At 41.9% G+C, this 20,450-nt stretch overlaps 2 protein-coding genes across 2 annotated transcripts; both read left to right on the forward strand.

Annotated features, from left to right (window-relative positions):
- Positions 1-75: 75 nt before the first annotated feature.
- Positions 76-10,013, forward strand: rexo1 (REX1, RNA exonuclease 1 homolog). Its single transcript, XM_068589804.1, has 15 exons — positions 76-405; positions 1,098-3,052; positions 3,167-3,268; positions 4,331-4,621; positions 4,812-4,949; positions 5,140-5,260; positions 5,403-5,525; positions 6,169-6,309; positions 6,402-6,515; positions 6,624-6,697; positions 6,875-6,985; positions 7,218-7,333; positions 7,477-7,615; positions 8,366-8,486; positions 9,710-10,013. Exons 1-15 carry the CDS (start codon positions 216-218, stop codon positions 9,796-9,798), a joined length of 3,825 nt encoding a protein of 1,274 aa, XP_068445905.1. The 5' UTR covers positions 76-215; the 3' UTR covers positions 9,799-10,013.
- A 7,807-nt stretch (positions 10,014-17,820) lies between these two features.
- On the forward strand, positions 17,821-19,659 carry dmbx2 (diencephalon/mesencephalon homeobox 2). Its single transcript, XM_068590143.1, has 3 exons — positions 17,821-17,896; positions 18,073-18,248; positions 18,745-19,659. Exons 1-3 carry the CDS (start codon positions 17,821-17,823, stop codon positions 19,255-19,257), a joined length of 765 nt encoding a protein of 254 aa, XP_068446244.1. The 3' UTR covers positions 19,258-19,659.
- The last annotated feature ends 791 nt before the right edge of the window (positions 19,660-20,450 follow it).

The following is a 20,450-nucleotide window of genomic DNA, read 5'->3' on the forward strand; positions in this document are numbered from 1 at the left end:
GCATTTGTGTCCCGAGACGTTTGCGTTCCGTGACGTCAGGCAGGGCGACGCGTGTGAAGTCTCGCGAGAGTTCACGTCTCCAACCAATCCAACATGGCGCCGTAGAGACGTTGTTATTGTTCTGTCGCCTCTCCAAGCTCCTGCTCTACGACAAAAACTACACGGAAAAGCGACCGAGCGTGTTCATGCGGGCATGAGAGCAACATCTGGGGATAATGCTGAGATCCACCGGCTTCTTCCGAGGGATTGACTGCCCGTTTTACCCGGAATACAGCGAGGGTAAAGGAAGCAGAAATGGGTGTAACAGACCGTACTGCCACTTCAGGCACAGCCAGCAGAGACGGGCGTCCTACGGAGCCCCAGCAGATGCTAAAAAGCAAAGAGACCATCATTCCGCAAAGAAAGGTGCCGAGTTTTCTTTAATTGAATCCCGACTTGACTTGAATACTTTGTCTACGTTGTTACCGTCGGCGACGAGGACGTGTGTGTGTTAGTGGAGTGAAGAAACTGTCAACTGTTTAAAGTGCATTTCTGGGCCAACAAAACAATTCCTCCAGCATTTTACAAATTCTCCCCAATGGTTTCTGTAAACTGAGGTGTAACAAGGAAGTACAATATGTATTGAGCCCACACAAGGAAGTGTCAAAGTATCCGATGTATAGTATTTACTACCTATTACTAGCTCTATAGATTATGAACATCTTACGTTAGATAAACAACAAAAAAAAAGAAGGTACCAGATAATGTATACACCAACATAATGATAGTGTATTGAGACTCAGATTCAGCCTTGGACCATCTGAGCTTGTTATAGTTGCATTTTGTCATGTACTGTGTGTTTTTTTTAAGATTGAGTGTTTTAAAGTGTCACTCTGCCAATACCAATTTCCAAATTTTCCAAAAGCTAAAATCTGCATGTTGGCTGCACAGATCAATCACAGTGACAAAGAAACTGTTAACGGTCTTAAAAATGGCAACATTGGGGCAGACCAGACTGGTGCTTCCTTAGTTGAAAGCTCCCAAAAAAGCTAGTCAGTGAACCTTTTCATTATTTAAATGGTAAATCTCAAAATCCTTTTTTTCATGCATTCCTCCAGAACAAGGTTATGATCCCTTCAACCCAGAAGTCGTGAGACCCCAAGGGCAGGAGAATGGAGTGTCTGATGACTCTGGAGACCTCAGCGGGGCTCTGGATATGGTCAACAAGGCCATCGAGGAGGTCCGCAGCGAGGTGGAGAGGGAGAAGAGGAAGCTTTCTCGGATTGGGGATGAACCATACAATCCCAGCGCGAGTAAAAAAGTACCCACATCTAATGCTGTTAAAAGTAAAATTGGGGATGAATCATACAATCCCAGCGCGAGTAAAAAAGTATCTTCATCTAATGCTGTTAAAAGTAAAGTTGGGGATGAACCATACACTCCCGGCACGACTAAAAAAGTATCTTCATCTAATGCTCTTAAAAGTAAAACCTTACCTTCACACATGGGTTATGACCCTGGGAGTTATCAGATGACATCTGGAGTATATAATCCGACCCCTGGCTGCAGTAAGTATACCTTGGATTCAGACAATGACGGGAACAATAGTAACTCCATGGAATATGTTCCGACGTCAGTGAGGAAGTCTTTATCTCGGACACACAAGCATCAACTCCCCTCTCCTCCCACCAGTCCAAAGTACTCAAACAGCACATCCTCCTCTAAGTGTAAATACACATTGGACAATTTAAAACCATCTACAGATATGGAGTACGATCCGCTTTCCAACTACTCGTCAGGAATCGCAGTAAAAAGCAAGAAGGACAGAGGTGCACAAGCTGTTACGACGGACCGGAGAAAGACGCATAAACTATTAATGCGTGTCGACCCCAAAAAGTACACTTTCTCTGACTCTGATGGGGAGAGCTCTGGAACAGAGTATCGACCCGCCTTGCTTAGCAGTCTCCAGCAGAAAAAAGGCAACCGAGAATCACTTTTGAATGCTGTGGGGAATGAGAGAGAAGAGAGAACTGAAAGTAAACTAAATGCACTGACGCAGAGGAATCAAGAGGACTTTGCTGGAGACTCAGATGTTCAGGAAGAGATGCAAGAAGAGGACAGTTTAGAGAAAAAGAAGTTGGCTAGTCAAACTAGTCAAGAGAAAAGTGTCAAATTTGAGACTGTGCATAAACTTGGAAAGGTTGCTAACAAAACAACTGCCAGTAAGATTTGTAGCAGCAGCAGTAAAGACAAAGGGTCAATTAAGAACTCAAACAAGGACTATGCGAAGAAGGAAAACAAGAGTCATGGAAAAAGAGACGATAGGAAAATCTCAGTTCAGGGTAAGACGCCTGATAAAGTTCAGAGGGAGGGCAGAGACAAAACGAGTATAGATAAGATCAAAGCTGTGGAAAAAGTAAAAATGGACTCAAGTAAACAAGATAAAGATACAGAAAATGGGGCAAGGGAAAGCAAGAAACGCAAGATAATAGAGAAGGAAAAGGAACACAGCAAGTCTAAGGACCGCCAACACAAAAATGGTAAATTTGATAGCAGTAAAAGAGAAAAAGATGCAAAGAAAATTAATAAAAGCAGTTCAAGTAGTGGGAGCAGAAGTATGAACATTAAAGGGCATTCTGCAAACAGTAAGGACAAGGTGAAGCGAAACATAAGCTCACCAAATGGGAAAAGACGAGAGATTAAACGGCGAAATCTGAGTCTTAGCCATGCTGATCTATTTGGAGACGAGAGCCCAGAGGAGGTCGAACCAATGGTGGTGGATGATTATGATGACGACGACGAAGAAGAAGTGCTGGTGAGAAAGTCTGCTGACGCTTTAAAGAGAGGCCGCCTGAACAAGAGGAAAGCGTCAGAGCTGACTCCGTCTTCCTCTGACGACGAGGGCGTGGATGGCAGCGGGGCGGGCAACGACGAGGTTGACTACGCTGCAATCGACCTCTCCGGCTTCCAGGATGATCTGGACTTTGACTCGGATCCCATGGAGGAGTGTCTGCGGATCTTCAACGAATCCAAGGATGTGAAGACGGAAGACAAAGGAAGGCAAACGAAACAGGTATTTCTTTCTTTGGCACAGTGTTTTCTTGATCGTTAACCACACTTGTCTGTTTTTGTATTTGTCATATTTTGTCAAATGCTAGCTAAATATGCTATGTTGTGCCATTTTTAGCCTTCCAGGCCGTCAGAGGAGGAGAGAAGCACAGAGAGCACTTTAACCACTCTCTTTCCCGGTCAAAAGAAAAGAGTCTCCCATTTGGTTGCCAAAGGAAGTGTAAGTTTATCACCTCGACTTCACCTGCTCTTTCCCTGTCCTTCAACGCCGTCATGAGGCCCACAGAATATCCCTTTATCACAGGATACAGCAATCCATGACATCATTGTATAGAGTTTGTGTACAGAATAGTAATCGTTTCAAAGGAGTACAAACTTCACACGGGAATCCACAACATTTGATTGTTCAGTAGCTATTTTCGATTAGTATTATGACATGAATGAAGCAGTTTTGTTATTACCACTTGAAGTCAAACTGAATCAATCCATACAAACGTCGTTGTTGTTCTTCACATTGTATGTCTTTGTGTTGAAATCTCACTTCCTGTCTTTGCGAGCATGCACGTGGGAGTCAGAGGTAGCAGGAGCAGCACGGAAAAGACTCTTGTTCCAATAAGAACCTGCTGCGACCTTTTTGTTTTATTTAATCACATCTAGTGCTGGTGGTCATTTAGGAACCTGATGTTGGGGATTTCCACTGGCTCATGCTGTATTACTTAAATTACGTAATCGTCTGTTTCATAACCAATCAGCTGAGAGATTTTGCTGATTTTGATTTTTATTAGGATTCTTTCGATGACACGCATGGCCTTTCTAGACTTGCTGTCTCCTGCAGCTTCATTTACGGCCAGTTTATTTCTGTTTTTAGTTAGTTTTAGTTTTTGGGCCATTTGAGGTATTTTCACAGCTCAGGTTATAGATTGAAAACCAGTATTCTGTGTGTTCATAATTGATCATAAATTAACTGTTAATTTGTTGATAATTATTGCAAATATAACTGGCTTCACCCATTAAACTAAACGTAGGTCCATAAAACAGTAAATAATCCATTCCCAGAGTCATGTTCTACAGGAAGTAGCTTCTACCAGATGTACCATGACGCAACACTACAGTTTGGTACCTAACATGTAAATTTGCAGGTCCTTCCACCAAAACCACCCTGGGAGTCACATACTTCATTTCTAAAGAATGACTTGACTTAATCCGTGTCATTTCAGCATTGCATCTGTATTAAGAACAAAGTTGCCACTTCCTGATGTAATGTGCTTATGTTTTTAACCAGACTGACTCTCCGGCTGTGGCGCGACCGAACAAGCGACTCTCGGCTCAGGAGGTCTGCTACAAGCGCATGCAGATGGCTCAGCATCAAGCGGCTCAGATTTCTGCTTCAGTCAACGTTGTCTCACTGAGGTCCAGCCCCTTTTCTGGAGAGAAGAAGAGAATAGCCCACCGGTCCACCCCGCAGACGACATCCCCCAAAACAAGTGTGAAGTCCCAAACCATCGCTGGCATCTTGCCAAAGACGATGTCCACAGTCCTGCAGAGGAGGGTGGCACACACACCCACCATGAAGGTATCCACAGGGCACAGAATGTAACGCCGGTTGTTGTTCTAAATACTTGCTTTGTGTTGTTAAGTCTGAACATCCCTCTCTGCATGACCTTGAGAATTTACTGGCAGAGGTGGGCTGCCTCTCTAAAGAGAAATGTTTGCTTGAGCTGGAGGTGATTGACTCTCATTCTTTCTGTTTTGATCTTTTTCAGAGCAGTTCAATGAAGCGCCCCACCCTCCCCATTGAGTTTGGCGCCAAAGTTCCCAACAACGTCCGCCAGCGCTACCTCAACACTTTCATCGACGAATGTGTCAAGTTTTGCCCATCAAACGACATCGCCTTCCAGATGGTAAGCTTAAAACCCAGTTCACCCAGAGTTAGGTGGGTTTTTTTTAGGCAACTCGTAAAAAACGTCTCCATGAAATGCTTCTTTCTATCGAGAACGCTGCAGCCTCCAGTCACGCCCTGTCTTGAACGCAGGAGGACGTTCAGTTGAACAAGTTGTGGTTTTGACAGTGACGGACGTTTTACCGTTTCAGGCGCTTGACGAGGAGAAGCTGGTGTACGACCGCAGTAGCAGTAAGAACATCTACCTCAACGTAGCAGTCAACGCTCTGAAGAAGCTCCGGAGCAAGAGCACTTGTCCATCGCCTGCCACCAGTAAGCCCCCCTCCACCCTCGTGCAGTACAACACATAGTATTTGCTGTTAGTCGACAAGTATATGATGCTTTTGTTTACACACACAATTTAACGGGCTGCATTTCAGTGGTAACGTGTTTGTTTGCGTGTGTTCCTCTGCAGAGGACCCGGGGTTAGTCAACAAGAGGGCTCAGTCCCACGAAGAGGTTCTTGGAGGTCGTCACGCTGCTACAACCAGCTTCACCATCAACCGGATGGGTAAACAGCTGGAAGAGAAACTCGTTGGTGAGTTGTAGTTTTCTTTCTTCAAGATGAATCGTGTCTTCAGTTTTCTTTCTTTCAAAGTGTTTTATGTCATTTCCATTTTTTTTCTCGCTCTGTTTTTCTTCAGTGACCTGATAAAATCGAGATAGGAGAAACTGAAAGAACCTTTATTGTCGAGACAGTTAACAGTGGAACAAATAACCATGTGACGATCTCCAGGTTCTGTTTACAACCTAATGTCAGAGGACATTCACATTTTAATATAATTATTTATATTAAAAAAATACAGATAAAATAAGTCAATTGGTCAACTAAAAACTATTTTATCGATAATTATTATTCTATGGATAATAGAATAATGTGTTAATTGTAGCTGTATTGAAAATCTGGTTCAAACAGTACATCAACAGAGTAATAATAAATGAAATACATTATGAAAGGACTCATTAGTTTCAGCGCTACATTATCATATTTAAATGTAGACCACAACCTCCATTATGTTGTGTTGAAAGTTTCTTGTAACACGTGTGTGTCTACGTCTCAGTACTTTTTCTGTTTGCCACCACCACAGTTTCATGTGACTTCCTTCAGGTGTTCAGTGTGTTTAAACACATCCTTGTACAAAGACAACTGTGGTTTAACTCGCCGCTGCGTCTCGCTGTAGGCGCCACCCTGTACAGGAAGCTGCAGTCCTACTTGATGACGGAGGAGCAGCTCCAGGAGCACGGATACCCGAGAACAAACCCAGAGGCCCCCGGCAAAGCCGTCCTGTACAACCTCCCGGAGAAAAAGGCCATCACAGACCGTGAGCAGCTACTCCCCCATCTCTAATGAGCGATAATAAAGGTTAACGTATGCGATGTGGTTCATATTTGACTCTATGTAATGTGTTTCCAGCGTTAAACAAGATATGCTGTCGATGTGGAGCCGAGTATAAGATCAATATCAACGGCAACTGTATACGGAAAGAGGAATGTTGCTTTCACTGGGGACGATTGCGCAGAAATAAAGGTACGGTCGTTTAGCATTTATACTGCCATATTTAACTCTCTACCTCTTTTCCGCCATGTTTATTGACCTCAATCTGTCCGCCTCGTTCGTTCCTGTTTTCTCGGTCAGGCGCTGGAGGCTGGGAGACCAACTACAGCTGCTGTGCTGCATCTGTCGGGGCTCCAGGTTGCCAAGTTTGCAAGGTATTGTTAAGAAGCCAAATATAATGTATGGGCTGTCACGAGATGTGAATTCACCTTTCGTTTAGTTTTTCCCCTTCAAGGTTACATGTTTTTCACTGTGATACGTTTTCTGCATTTTCTGCAAGTTTAAATTAGTTCGAAACAGCCCCAGATTTAATACATTTCAAATTCCCACAGCAACATGTTCAGGACGGCCGTAAAGAGGCGTTCGATGGCTTCGTCACGACGTTCAGTAAAGCTCTACCACCAGATGGCAACGGAGGGGTGTTTGCTTTGGACTGCGAGATGGTGAGGTTTTCACCTGCTAAAGGCACTATTATGTGATATAATAATGTATTTATTATAGGCCCGTGTAATACGAATGAGACTGTGAAGACACTCGGCGCTCAATCTTTTGTTACAGCAGAGTTACAGACTAAAATTAAGACACCAAAAAAATAGTTTGTCACTTTTTGTCACAACTTTTTTTGTTATATTCTGTATTTGCAGTCACGTGATCTTGTTTTTCTCTCTGAAACAGTGTTACACAAAGCAGGGCCTGGAGCTCACCAGGGTGACGGTCATCGACTCCGAGTTGAAAGTCATCTACGACACATTTGTCAAACCTCAGAGCAAAGTGGTCGATTACAACACGCGGTGAGTTTGTCTCCCTCACTCTCTGCTGCACGGGGTCGGGTCCGCTGTTGAACTTAACCGGTAATGAACGTAGTTGTGAGCTGCACCGCTGTCTGAAATGTGTCTCGGTGTTTAAACGCAGTATAATCTGTATATCTCGGCAGGTTTTCCGGCGTGACGGAGGAGGACTTGGAGAGCGCCACCATCACCCTGAGAGACGTTCAGGCCGTGCTGCTGAGTATGTTCAGGGCTGAATCCATCCTCATAGGACACAGTCTGGAGAGCGATCTGCTCGCTCTGAAGGTACCGTGGCTGCAAGATTTTGTATTTATATGATTCATTCATTCATTCAAAGTGCAAAATATATACTGCAGGTATAAGCACAAGTAATTGCAATAGTAGGAAAATGAACACAGAACATACTATCTGGAGGTATAATATGAAGTCAGGTGTGTATATATACAGTATGGACAGTAGTATGTATGTGTATGTGAGGGCATATACAGTGTAGTACATTTATATGTGTCTATAAAATGTATTCTATTTAATATTGTTTATTTATCCTTTTTTACACTTATGTGCTGGCCCAAAAATTATTTCCCAGATGAAAGATTTACTCAAATTATACAATTTCATCATACATGATGAACATGATGGAGTTAACTGACCTCAACGGTGCAGTTTTAAAACTAAAGTTTTGATAGTTGCCTTTCGCTCCATCTCCTTAACGAGTGTGGTTTGAATACCTGTTTAGTAACTAAACTAAAAAAAGGCTAAATATATACCTTATTGTCGTGTCAAAGCGTATCAAAATGTCTCGGCGTTACCTAATTCTTCATTAAATCATCCAAAAATAATTCACAGCTTTAACAAATACTCATTCAGTAACTTTTTGGGAGGAACTTTTTTCTCGCGGAGGAGCATGAGGCAACGAGAAGATTCTTGTTTTTAAAGGACGATGTTTCGAGGCGGTGATGCTGTATTTCTGCCTCGGGAGTCCGGGCCGAAATACAAGAAAACCTCTTGATGTAACCTTCTCCCTCTGGCCTCCAGCTAATCCACAGTACGGTCGTCGACACGTCCATCGTGTTCCCTCACCGCCTCGGCTTGCCCTACAAACGAGCCTTGAGGAACCTGATGTCCGAGCACCTCAAACGCATCATCCAGGACAACGGTGGGGAAATCACACGGCGCAACAGCAGTGTCTTTGTTGCTGTTTAGATGTGTTTACGTAAAATGTTTACTTCATAATACGTCATCAATGCTGGTCTGACTAATGAGGCCCGGAGACGGTGACCAATGTGGATCGAAATATTTCACGAATTATACAAAATTTGGAAGGTTTCACAGATGTAAACTGGGAAATCTTAACATTTCTCAGTAGAAACGTTGTTGGGATTTTTGTGGATAAAAGTCTTAGAGCATTTCCGCCACATTACTACACACATCATGCATAATCCCCTGTCACAGAAACACAGTTACACAAACAGGCCCCCCCCCGAGCGGCATAATCACATAATCTTCATTTGTGATCAACTCGTGTCAAATTGCATGCAAACAACAACAGATTAACTGATCAGTCAACATCAGTAAATCTTTATTTATTGAATCATTGCTCAAAGATTCAGACCTGCCCAGTTAGAGTTAGCTAGAGTAGTTTGTAACTTTCACTAAGGGATCAATCAAATCTTTATTAATCTATAATATTACATCATCAATGTATTTGTTGATTTCTACTTTGTTTTAACAATCTGCAAAGTAACTAAAAACAAACACCTTTAAATAAATGTACAGTAAAAAGTACAATATTTATATCTAAAATGTAGTGGAGAAAAAGTATTAAGTAGCAGGAAAAAGGAAACACTTCAAACTTATACATCAGTACAGTTCTTGCATGTACTTTGTATGTTTCGACCAATGCCTGTATCTTGTAAATGTGTCTTCGATCAGCTGGCAAAACGTTTGCAGTGACTTCCACTGAAGTTTGATTGCGCTGCCTCCTTTTCACCAGCAGATGTCACTCATGAGTCGACGGTGTTAAAACACAGTTTTCGTCCAATTTGCTGAAACGGCTCAAAGTTTTAGAAAGTCTTGTTTCTCCGTCACTACTCGTGATGTGTTCCTGAGATATTACGGTCGGTTTAGATTAATAAAAACCTTTTTTAGAGTCAAAGATTCCTGAAGAAAAAGCAGCAGCAGCAGCAATCTGGTTGCACAGCTGGAGTTAAAAAAAAAAGAAGAAATCTTTAACCTCAGCATCAACTAAATCTTTTTTTTCTTCATGTTTCTTCCAGATTACTAGAAGTGACCTTTTATCTGTATTCATCTAATGGACACTGGACTTGCTTCTACATGTTCTCACGTACACAAGTACTAATCATCTTCCTGTGTTTCCAGTGGACGGCCACGACTCGAGTGAAGACGCGTCGGCCTGCTTGGAGCTGATGTTCTGGAAGATCCGGGAGGATGCGAAGGTCAAAAGATGACCTCTGACCCCTCTGCTCCACTTTCCTCGGTCTTGACTTCCTGTCTTCGTGTTGGTGCCAGTGGGACGGACGTTCAGGAGGAACTGTCCCTGTTACGGTCAGAGTGTCGGCGGCAGGGAGAGGGGGGCGGGGCTTGTTTGCTACTTCCTGTACCGAACAGGAGAACTGCCAGTCCCTTCAAAGCAATAGGAGCCCAAATAAACAGTTTTCATTTGCTGGTTGGTATTTCAGTTTGTAAATAATGTTAGGTCAAATGTACATCTGTTTATTTTTGAGCAGTGTTTCTTTTTAAAGCCTCAAACAATTTATGAATAACCCTTTCTATAGAAGAACCGGGGCGTTGTCCGCTAAACGATGGTGATTAATATCATACCGGGTTGTGTCTTCAGCCTAATTTGCACTATAGAGATGCTCGTGTTGTGCAGGGCCCGAGTCTGGGTACCTCATCTATGCTCTAAAAAGCATTCACTTCTAATGAATAACATGTCACCTGCTCTTAGTTTCACTTAAGTGCATTGATGTCTTAGTCTCTCGAACATTGCTCTGTAAAGGCACTTGTGTTTTTTACATCGCACCTCGTTCTCTCGTCACCGACGTTCTGTCTGTCGAGTACATTTTTGGTTGGTTGGCTCTCAAACCGGACTAATCCTATAATACTTGATCATATATTAGACACTCTGCAGAAATGTAAAGCCTCTGCTTGCTACCTAGTTGGTATCGTTGATGGAATATATCACTGTATTTTATAGCTCAGACAAAATAGTGATACAATACCCACCAATGTCTCTGTGTCATGTGCACTGCATGCAATGAAACCACAGGAGTGTTGTGATAGCAGGTATGGTAGAAAAGACACAGTTAAGTTGTTGAATTAGTCCTGGGTTATTAATTACAGACCATTATCATTAAGTGAGTACCGACTAATCTCTGCAGTTCTATGTTGAAAATGACTGAAAAAAACTTGAGTGCTGTACATACTCCATGTTTCCTTTTGTATTTGTCCATTTTTGGTTGTTTATCTTTTTCTATTAAAAGATATTAGTTCAAAGAAGATGTCGCCCTGTCTTTACGCCGCAGAAGTAAACAGACTTATTTAAGTACTGTAGAAGTTTAAGGTATCTGTACTTCACTCAAATATTTCCAATTTTATGCTGCTGCACTACATTATCGTTACTGGTTGCTCTGCTCAGTAAGATTTTACACAAACAATATTTGATCAGTGTATCGGTTACAAATAAAACTACTCAAAAGTATGTGGACTTTGAAGATGGTTCAACTTAACCTGAGTTACTCGGCTGCCTTTAACAATGTGAGTTAACAGAACTCAAAGTAGCTCAAAGTTGTCTTATGAGTTCTTTAAAGGTAACAGTCCTCTATTCTGCTGATCATTTTACATCCAATAATGTAATGAAGTAATCCAAACCTTTTAAAATGAACAGAACTTACCTTTACTTTTGATATTAAAGAACATTTTGGTCATGATACTTTCATTTTAGCACTTTTTAGAGTATTTTTACACAGTTGTATTGCTACTTTTTGCTCCAGTAAAATATCGGAAGACTTCCTCCACCTGCTGCACAAATAGTTTTTGACAGTGTGACAGCTTTTTCTCAGTACAGTGCCGGGCCTCTCGCCGTCTATATGTCCCTTTTTAACAGCAGGTGCAGCGGCTGTAATTCTCCTTTCTTCAGCAGATGTGTAAATTGAGAAAAAATAGGAGAGAAATGCTAAACTGAGAGGCCCATCCTTTCTTCGGTGTGTTTGCCTGCTAAGCTCCTCCCGTCACATGTCAGTATGCATTTCCCCAGGCCGGGCCACGGACCCCAGGTATTAAAAGAGCCAGTTAGCTGGGATCAATACCTACACAATGTTCCAGTGACAGGGAGGGGGGCTTCCTAGTGTTTATTGAGTGTTGCCGGAGATTTTGAACATGTGGAGCAAAGCAGCTTAGAGGGGTCGTCTTCATTATCAAATTCGATCAGTGCCTCTCTTTCTCCCTCCCCGGTGATCACCTTTGACTAGCGAGGGTCATGAGGGAGGAGGGGGAGGGGGGAGGGAGCTCGCAGGCCGGGCTCCCAAACTGACCCCATGCTGAGAGATGGAGAGCTGCATTATCTTGGCGAGAGTCAGAGCAAATAAACACTTTACTGCCCGCAGACGGGAACAATCAGCCGATTAACTGATTTGATCTACAGAACCACCTTGTTAAGAGATTAATCAGGAAATAGGGGTTCAGAATAATCATTCGTTGCAGCGCGAGGGATCTAGGACTTCAGATAATAATCTTTATTTTATTTTCAAACTATTTTATGAATCTTTTTTTCAGAAAATAGGAAAGGGAGCCATGTAACCCAGAAAAGTGATAACATTCAAAATGCTAAACGTGTGCATGAATTCGGGCATTTCATGCCATTGAATGTCTGTATTTGTGCGACTATTTTTCATGTTTATAGTGTCCATACTTCCCTGAACTCACCCAGCTTCCATGCAACTTTCTTTCTCTTCAGTTTGGATGAAGTGTAAAGTCTTTGTTGACACAGTCTGTATCATCACCGGGTCTTAAAGCTGCTGCTGAAAGGACGACGGCTTCAACGGGTCAGAGTCTCTCTGCTGGTCTGAGGTCACCCCTTGGACCCCCGTCCGGCCCCCGTTTGGTGGCCTTGACCCTCGTCCTTAATAAATAGCTCTCTCGCCCAATCAAGAGTCTGATCTACACGCCGTCCCTCGTATCGATCTGCTGCTCAGGCGGCACTCGCAGACGCCACAGAGGAGAGCAGAAAGAGCTAATGGGAATGGAACAGGTCACATGGTCTCATGAAGGAGGCGGTGTGTGTGTGTCTGTGTGTGTGTGTGTATGTGTGGTGTGTGCATGCATCATGCATGCGTGTGTGTGCGTGTGGGTGTTTGTGTTTGAGTTTGAGTTTGAGATTGAGAGTTCCTTGTGTGTCCTCGGTGTGTGTCCTCGGTGTGTGTCCTCGGTGTGTGTCCTCGGTGTGTTTGCAGCCGGGTCAGTGTCACTCTAAGCCCCGAGTGTGTCATAGCCGGTGTCAGGCCTCACAGCTTGATCCCGGGGCTTAAGAGGACCGATTGACCCGCCGCCCGCTCGCCTCGTCTCCCTCAGGTCAAAGGCCAGCCGGCCCCATCGATTCCCCGCGAGGAAGAAGCCTCCATCTCGCCCCTCGCCGGCCCACATGCTCCCGCTCCATCGCGGCGGCCCCCGAAAGGCCCCTCAATTGTGTCCCGCATGCCGATCGATCCCGTCGGAGGGAAGGGGTGGGGGGGGGGCTTCCTTTGAGATAACTGACAACTACAAAGGTCCCCTCCTGACAGGCTCTTGTCAATACAAATTTCCACTATTGATAAGTAATTAAAGAACGCTTGAACATAAGGGGAGGACTGCTCTCTGAAACATCTGTTAAACAGGAGACATTAACAAAAAGCTCAAGTGACCAAAAAGAAGAAGAAAGGAAGAACATGAACTGCCCCCTCCGTCCTCCTTTACTTCCACCGCCTCACTCATTTCATTAATACATTTAAATTAAAATGTGGGTGTATTAAGTCTGAGTTTCTGAGTTCCAAATACTGCTTTTATGGAAATAATATGTAAATTAGGCGTCAAATGTGTTTCTTCTTGTAAATTAAAAGCATAAAATCACATTGTTTTGCTTAAATTGTTGACTCTCCCATCCGAATTGTTATCACTTCATACAGCTGTATTAGCTACTTATTTATTGTTGTATTCACAATGTGAAAAGTGGATAAAGATAGGCAAGGGAAGGAGAAAAGCTGAAATTATTAGTATTATTAGTCTATGGACAGAAAAATGAAGGAGCAAAATCCTTAAGAATTTTGATCAGATTTGTTCCACGGATCATTTGTTTGAAAAGTAATCAGCGGTTTGGGTCAAAAATGGAAATATAATGTTCCTGTTTCCAAAAGAACAACATTTTCTGTTGTTTTTAGTCTTCTCTAATAATTACCTACTTAATGATAGTACAATATATTTTAGGTTTTGGACTGTTTGGCTTTATGAATCTGGAATGAGCCAAAATTATTTGATTAAACATGAATGAAAATAATCATTAGTTGCAGCCATGATTGAGTCAATTTTTGTGTTTTGCTTATTCAATTTAAGGTAATGGATCTTTTTTTTTAAGCTTTTCTATCCAACCAAATGATTTACATCAACACTTTTGGTTCATTCTTTTGATAAATGACTGTTTTTAAAATGTTTAAAAATAAGGTTGCTCTTAATGGTTGATAAATAAATCTGTTATAATCCAGGTTGTTGTTGGTAGCTGTGATTTAGATGATTTATTAACCATCGTTAATGAAGGTATATCGCCTGGTATCGGCTTTGCAATGAATTCAGCCAGTGTACAGGAACATATACTTTAATAACTTCATGTTATTTGCCATCAGGTGGGATGAAGACGGGATGTTGTGACAGTTACTCACTATTCACGTCGTCATTTTCTTACTGTAATTCCATCTCGCTGTGTGACAACAGTTATTAAACCTGCACGGGTTCCCACCTGCTCAGCAGTGAGACTGTCAGTGATGTGACTTAGCCTTTTGTCTTTTATTCACTGTAATCCATGCATGTGTAAGTGGATCCTCTAAGAGCTGGATAACTCCCTTTAAGCGGGTTTTAAACACTACAGGAGGGACTCGCATCCAGTAACTTCTCATTTACCTCTGCACCGAAGTCTTTCATGCAAAACACTCCCGTCCTGGTGATTTCGACCTGCAGCACCGAGGCCTGTTACACAACCGCTGATTGCCTTCAAGGAATATGACAGTAGTGTTGTTTAGAGCTCGCCGAGTGAGTCAGTCAGCACGTTCTGGATGACAAGAGACCATTTAGACTGAACCCTGGTTGTCTTGATGGGTAGGAGGTGAAGCCCTGCCTGGCCCATAGAAAGGGGAAATGATCCAGAGAGGGGGGGGGGGGGGGGGGCGTTGAGTGAGTCAGTGGTGGCAGCTCTGGGATGGGGAGGGTCACACACAACCACACTCTTTGTGTGCCTCTAATCCCCCCAGCCAACACAGCTTTGGCCAGGTTTCATCATGAAAGTGCCATGAAATAACTACTTTTTTTTCTCTCCTCGCAGTAAATCTCCCCTAATCCTGTGGGCTGCGGAGACAAAGACCTCTGGGACCTAATCCTGGAGCTTTTAGTGGGGCTGAGGGGCTGGCCGACAGAGCCTCTTCTAAATGACTTATTTCTATCGGACACTAATATGGCTTGACAGCCAAGAACGGCAAAAGGAGGAGGAAGAAAAAAAAAAAACGTGAAGAAAAGAGCACAAACATTTTCACATATTTTAGAAGTCTGCGCAGTTTGAGAGGAAGAAGTGAACCAGGAAGATCTGTGTACAAGTACACGACTTTCAAGACATTGCACACACCTGTGATTATTAGTACACAAATGTTCCATGTCTTAATCGGATGGAGGAATGTACAATTATTTACGTTGTTAGATGAGAATGTGAAGTGAAATCCAACCTGCACTGATTGTATGCAACAAGTTGCAAAATAGGAGTTTTAGAGATTTGATTTCCTAAATAACTAAAACAATTCTTTAATACAATTATATTTTAAATAAACTTTAAGAAAATGTCATTTCAAACTAATAATTACACTCCTGTCTCCTACATTTGTCAGATTTAAAAATGCTTTTTTACTGTCTAATCCAACTGAAGGATTTACATATAGACATGATGTATGTTGTTGGAGTGATGGAAAATTAGTTATTAGGGATTGGAAGAAGTATTACGATATTTTCCTTTTGTAAAAGTTGCAATAGAAATACTCATATATAGTTGTAGAAGTTTAATATAAATGTAATTTGTGTGTGAGAGTGATGTGATTTCTTTGACAAGGCACTATGCATCACATTATTACCAATGAATTGATGTGTCAACAGTATTTCAGTATTTTAATAAGCAAAACAATCTCAGACCAGATCCATTTGCTGTTCTGCAGCTTTGACTCATATCACATGATCTTCCTCAGCAGATGGAGATTGCAGTTGTCATTGCAGATGTTCACATTTCCATGTTTTTTGTGAGCATTTGGAGGTCCATGTTGGCTCATCTCAACTTGTAAACCGACAAAGACGACAAGTCCTCCATTCACAGCTCCAGTGCAGCTGCAGCACCAAATGGATCGGCAACTTTTACCTGCTCGGCAATGCAATTTCAAACAATACATCATAGTTTTTAAGCTTTATAAGATCAATTTGGAATATTATAAAGTAGGAAAAGGTATAATTGTTGACAAACCCTGCGCAAAAATCTAAAAAAGTGAATGCCAGTATAGCATACAACTACATTATACTATGAGTAAATAAACTATGAGTATCTAAACTAACAAAAATAATAGGTAACTTTAGATAATTTATGAAGATAATTGTAGTAGAAGTGACATGAGATAGAAGACTTGACTTTAAAACTGTAACTAAACTAAGTAATTACAAGTTACCGCTTTCTGAAATGCAGAAGTGAAGCTGATGAAAGTGTTTATGACAAATTGCCCCTTAGACTTCATGTTGTTTTCGAAGTTTGTTCCTGTTTTCTGTTCCTGGGAAGACTTCTAATTTAGCTGAGCTAGATTTTTAAAGAAATAGTTCTCATTGAGCAGGTTCAGATTAACTTCACATGGTGACAGTTTATGGGCAAAATATGGTGCCTGTTAGCAAAACAAACCCATAGAGAGAGAGAGAGAAAAAACTAAACCTCTCCGAGGGGAGACTGTCAAAGCCTTACGATGTGGGAGAAAGAGGGCTGAGGGGGAGAGCACAATCAAACGCTGTTATTTTAATCTGTCCTGCCTCGGAGATTAGCCGACCGCATTGTTTTAATTGTTTTAACTGGAGGGAATGAAACGCTCGCTTATAGGGGGATCCCTGGCATAAATCTCTCAAGTTCAATAGTTTCAAAAACTTGAGCTCCTTGCAACCCCCCTCTCTTCCCTCATCCCACCTAATCCCGGCTAATACCTTTCTTTCTATTGGCTAATGGCTGAGGGGAGCCTGGGTAAATGCTTCTTAAATTGTCGTGGGTGAGAATGGTTTCGGAGAATTAGATTGCTGCCGCGACAAAGAGCGCTGGTGTGCGAGGATTTAAGGGCCAAACTGGACTAGGAAATACTGGACTACACCGCTCAACACGTCCAGACTTCTGCGCGTAAGAGCGCACCTGGATTCCCCCGCGCGCTGGATCTCAGGTAAACTGCCGAGGACCCTGAACAACAACAACAACAACAACAACAACAACAACAAGGTTTTAATGACGTTTTCTTCATTTTCTTCTCTGAATGAAGGAACATTTATTTTCTGAGTCGTTGTATGATGACAATGAATCAGTTGTTTGAGTTCCAAATGCTGCTTTAATGGAAATAAGATGTAACATAGGTGTCACGTGTGTTTCTTCTTGTAGATTACAAGCCGTCTAACAGAATCACTGTTTTACTTCAAATGTTGCCTCTACCAACCGAATTACCATTTCATCAGCTGTATTAGGTAACCTATAAAATACCGTGTTCACAATGTGAAAAGTGAATAAAAATATGCAAATGAAGGAGGAAATGAGTCGCGTAGCCTAATAATGATAATCATTTAAGAAGTATTGAGGTATAATGTTAGCCATCGTTGTAATAATGATGTTCTGTCGGAGATATGTCGATAACAATTTATCAAATGAACAGATAACATATTTATTTACTTATTCTACAGTAATTGCTCCCTCAATCAATTGAACCTTTGGCATGGCAACTTTATTTATGGAGCATATTTCAGCAACAAGGCAATTCAAGTTGAATCTACTTTGGCTCAGATTTGAGAGTCCTCGGGTTCGCTGTCTATACACAAAATACTCAATTAAGCGAATTAAATACGTTTTTTTTTTCTGCTTCCTTAGATTCAACATGAACTCCTTGAATTTCTGCGGGACGTCAGGCGGTGGTGGCGCGTATCCCCTCCACGGTGTTCACTCCATGCTGTTTGACCTGCACCACCAGATGGCGGAGCAGTACCACGTGTACTCTCCAGCCAGCCCCGCCGTGCACACCCTCTCTGTGGCGGAGAGACTGGCAGGTGGGTCACCCTGGTCCTCTTATTCATCACGTGACTGAGAAACGTGACTTTTGGACTCCAGGACTATGTTGCTATTTCACTTATTCATTCACAATGATTAGAAAAGTCTAAAATCAGGTCAATCATTGGCTCCTTATTGCAGAAAATGTAACTTCTGACTCCTTCTGTCCTCACAGAGCTCATTCTGGAGGCTCGGTATGGAAACCAGCAGAAGCAGCGCCGCAGCCGGACGGCGTTCACCGTGACGCAGCTGCAGGCGCTGGAGAAAGCCTTCCAGCAGACTCAGTACCCGGATGTCGGGATGAGAGAGAGGCTGGCGGTCTGCATCAACCTGCCAGAGGCTCGCATTCAGGTGAGAGCCCAACACACGGCTGTAAACCTGCTGAAACAACACTGTGTGTAGTTGTTTATGCAAAGCTGCATGTTGCATTTAACTTTAAAATATATATATTGGCATGTAACTTCAATGAGAAAGAAAATCGACAATATGATTCTTGTCAACACGAATACTTATTCAGTACAAACACTATATTTGTACATATCTATGTGTTTATTGCAGTATATCTATCTATCTATCTATCTATCTATCTATCTATCTATCTATCTATCTATCTATCTATCTATCTATCTATCTATCTATCTATCTATCTATCTATCTATGTGATAACAACAAATTTGCCCTTTTCTTTTTCAATTCCTCACATGGAAAAAAAAAAGATTACTACCAAAGGCTTTCAAAAAAAAGTATTTACTTCATTGTCTTTACTTTGATCATATCAGGATTGCCTCTGAATGTCGACCCACGTTCCCATAGGCCTACCTTTGATGTTTATTAATCTCTCATCCAGGTTTGGTTCAAAAACAGGAGGGCAAAGTTCCGTAAAGGTCAGCGGTGCTCGCCCCTCTCCAGAGACCACAGTCTGGAGGAGGCACCACATCGCAGCCAGGTGGGACCGGAGGAAGCCAGGACCGAAGACAAAAAGGACGTTGCCGTATCACACGTTGACAGAAACATCCGTCCTCGTCTGTGTCCTCCTCCTCATGTGGATAAAACGAGGGATGTTTGCGCCCCTCGCGCTCCTTCAGACTCCAATGTTTCCCGGTGCCCCCTCAGACTTCACTCTCCTCCACTTTTCCCGTTCATGACAGGGGAGCGCTACAGCCACCCGCCTCACCAGCCAGTTGTAGGAGTGCTGTCCAACGAGCTCGCCCTTCCCCCTGTGTTTTGGCCCATCATACGGCAGCACAGTTCCACGCTGGAGGCGCATCCATCGTCACTTACTAAAAACTGTAGCCTCTCCCTTCAAACTGCTTGTTCCAGTAAAGCTGTGCCACGCCCTCACCTGAGGCTGCAACTGTAGTCCTGTTCTCAAACAGCCTGAGATCTCTGCTCGTGGACCCAGGTACACCTGGAGCAACCCTGTGTGGGAAAAGACAAGAAGGAGAAGCACTTACTGCCTTGTTCCTGTAAACCTGACTACAGACAGAACATGAATTTATAGATAAAGCTTTATTGAATGTCTGCACAGTCATATACATCCAGGTCTAATCTGGGTCTGCTTTAATTACTATTATCTACAGGTTGCTTTAAATTAGCCAGTGAGTTTGCTTGAATGACATTGTGGTTTAATCCACCACAAGCAGTGTAAACACTATTTAAAGATATCATTGTCTCCTTCAATATTATTTCGCTGGTTATACTGCCAAGTAGGTACACAGTAATAATGATGGTAAAACCATTTCAGAGAAGTTCCTAAGTTGTAAGTAGCCACTGAAACTGTAAAATAAAATCAGTTGTACCTGAATGTTCTTTTTTGTTGTTATGGTCAATTACTTGTTGATGATTACATTCAATAATTTATCAACAGCGAAATTAAGATGACTTGATCATAACATGTTATAATTTGTAGTCTGTTTTTTAACCTTGATTTTGATTTATTAGGTAGACATCAGGACATAATAGAATAATGCATCACAATTCCCCATAACCCAAGTAAACATATTCAAATGACTTGTTTTCTCTTCCTAACGGTCACATTTTAAACTAATACTCTAATTCCACTACAAATTCAGAGGGAAATATTATACTTTTTACTCCACTACATTTATTTCAGGATTTTAGTTACTTCACACATTCAGCTGAATAATACAAAATATATATATCAAAATATAATCAACAAATTAATTATGATTTAGTATCATGGACTGAGAAACACTGTTTTGATGCCCAAGGGAAGTTCACAAGCCACTCAGGAGTGTATAGAATAGTTTAAACTTAGCCACGCCTTTCAATATTGAATGTAATACATACATTGTTTTATAATTCGCTAATATAATAAACATCATTCTGATATGGCCATTCTCCATAATTACTACATTTTTGGTACTTGAAACCAATAGTACTTTAACTTAAGTAAAAGTTTAAATGGATTACTTTTACTTGAGTATTACTACACTTGGGTATTACTTTTAGTAGTACAACATTTGAGTACTCTTTTCATCTCTGTTGACTCAAAATATTGACTGTCAAAAATCATGTTTGAGAGTATCATAT

The sequence above is a fragment of the Clinocottus analis genome, unplaced genomic scaffold, assembly GCF_023055335.1.
Source record: "Clinocottus analis isolate CAN_PGR_092001 unplaced genomic scaffold, fCliAna1.0.p SCAF_23, whole genome shotgun sequence".
Classification (NCBI taxonomy): Eukaryota; Metazoa; Chordata; class Actinopteri; order Perciformes; family Cottidae; genus Clinocottus; species Clinocottus analis.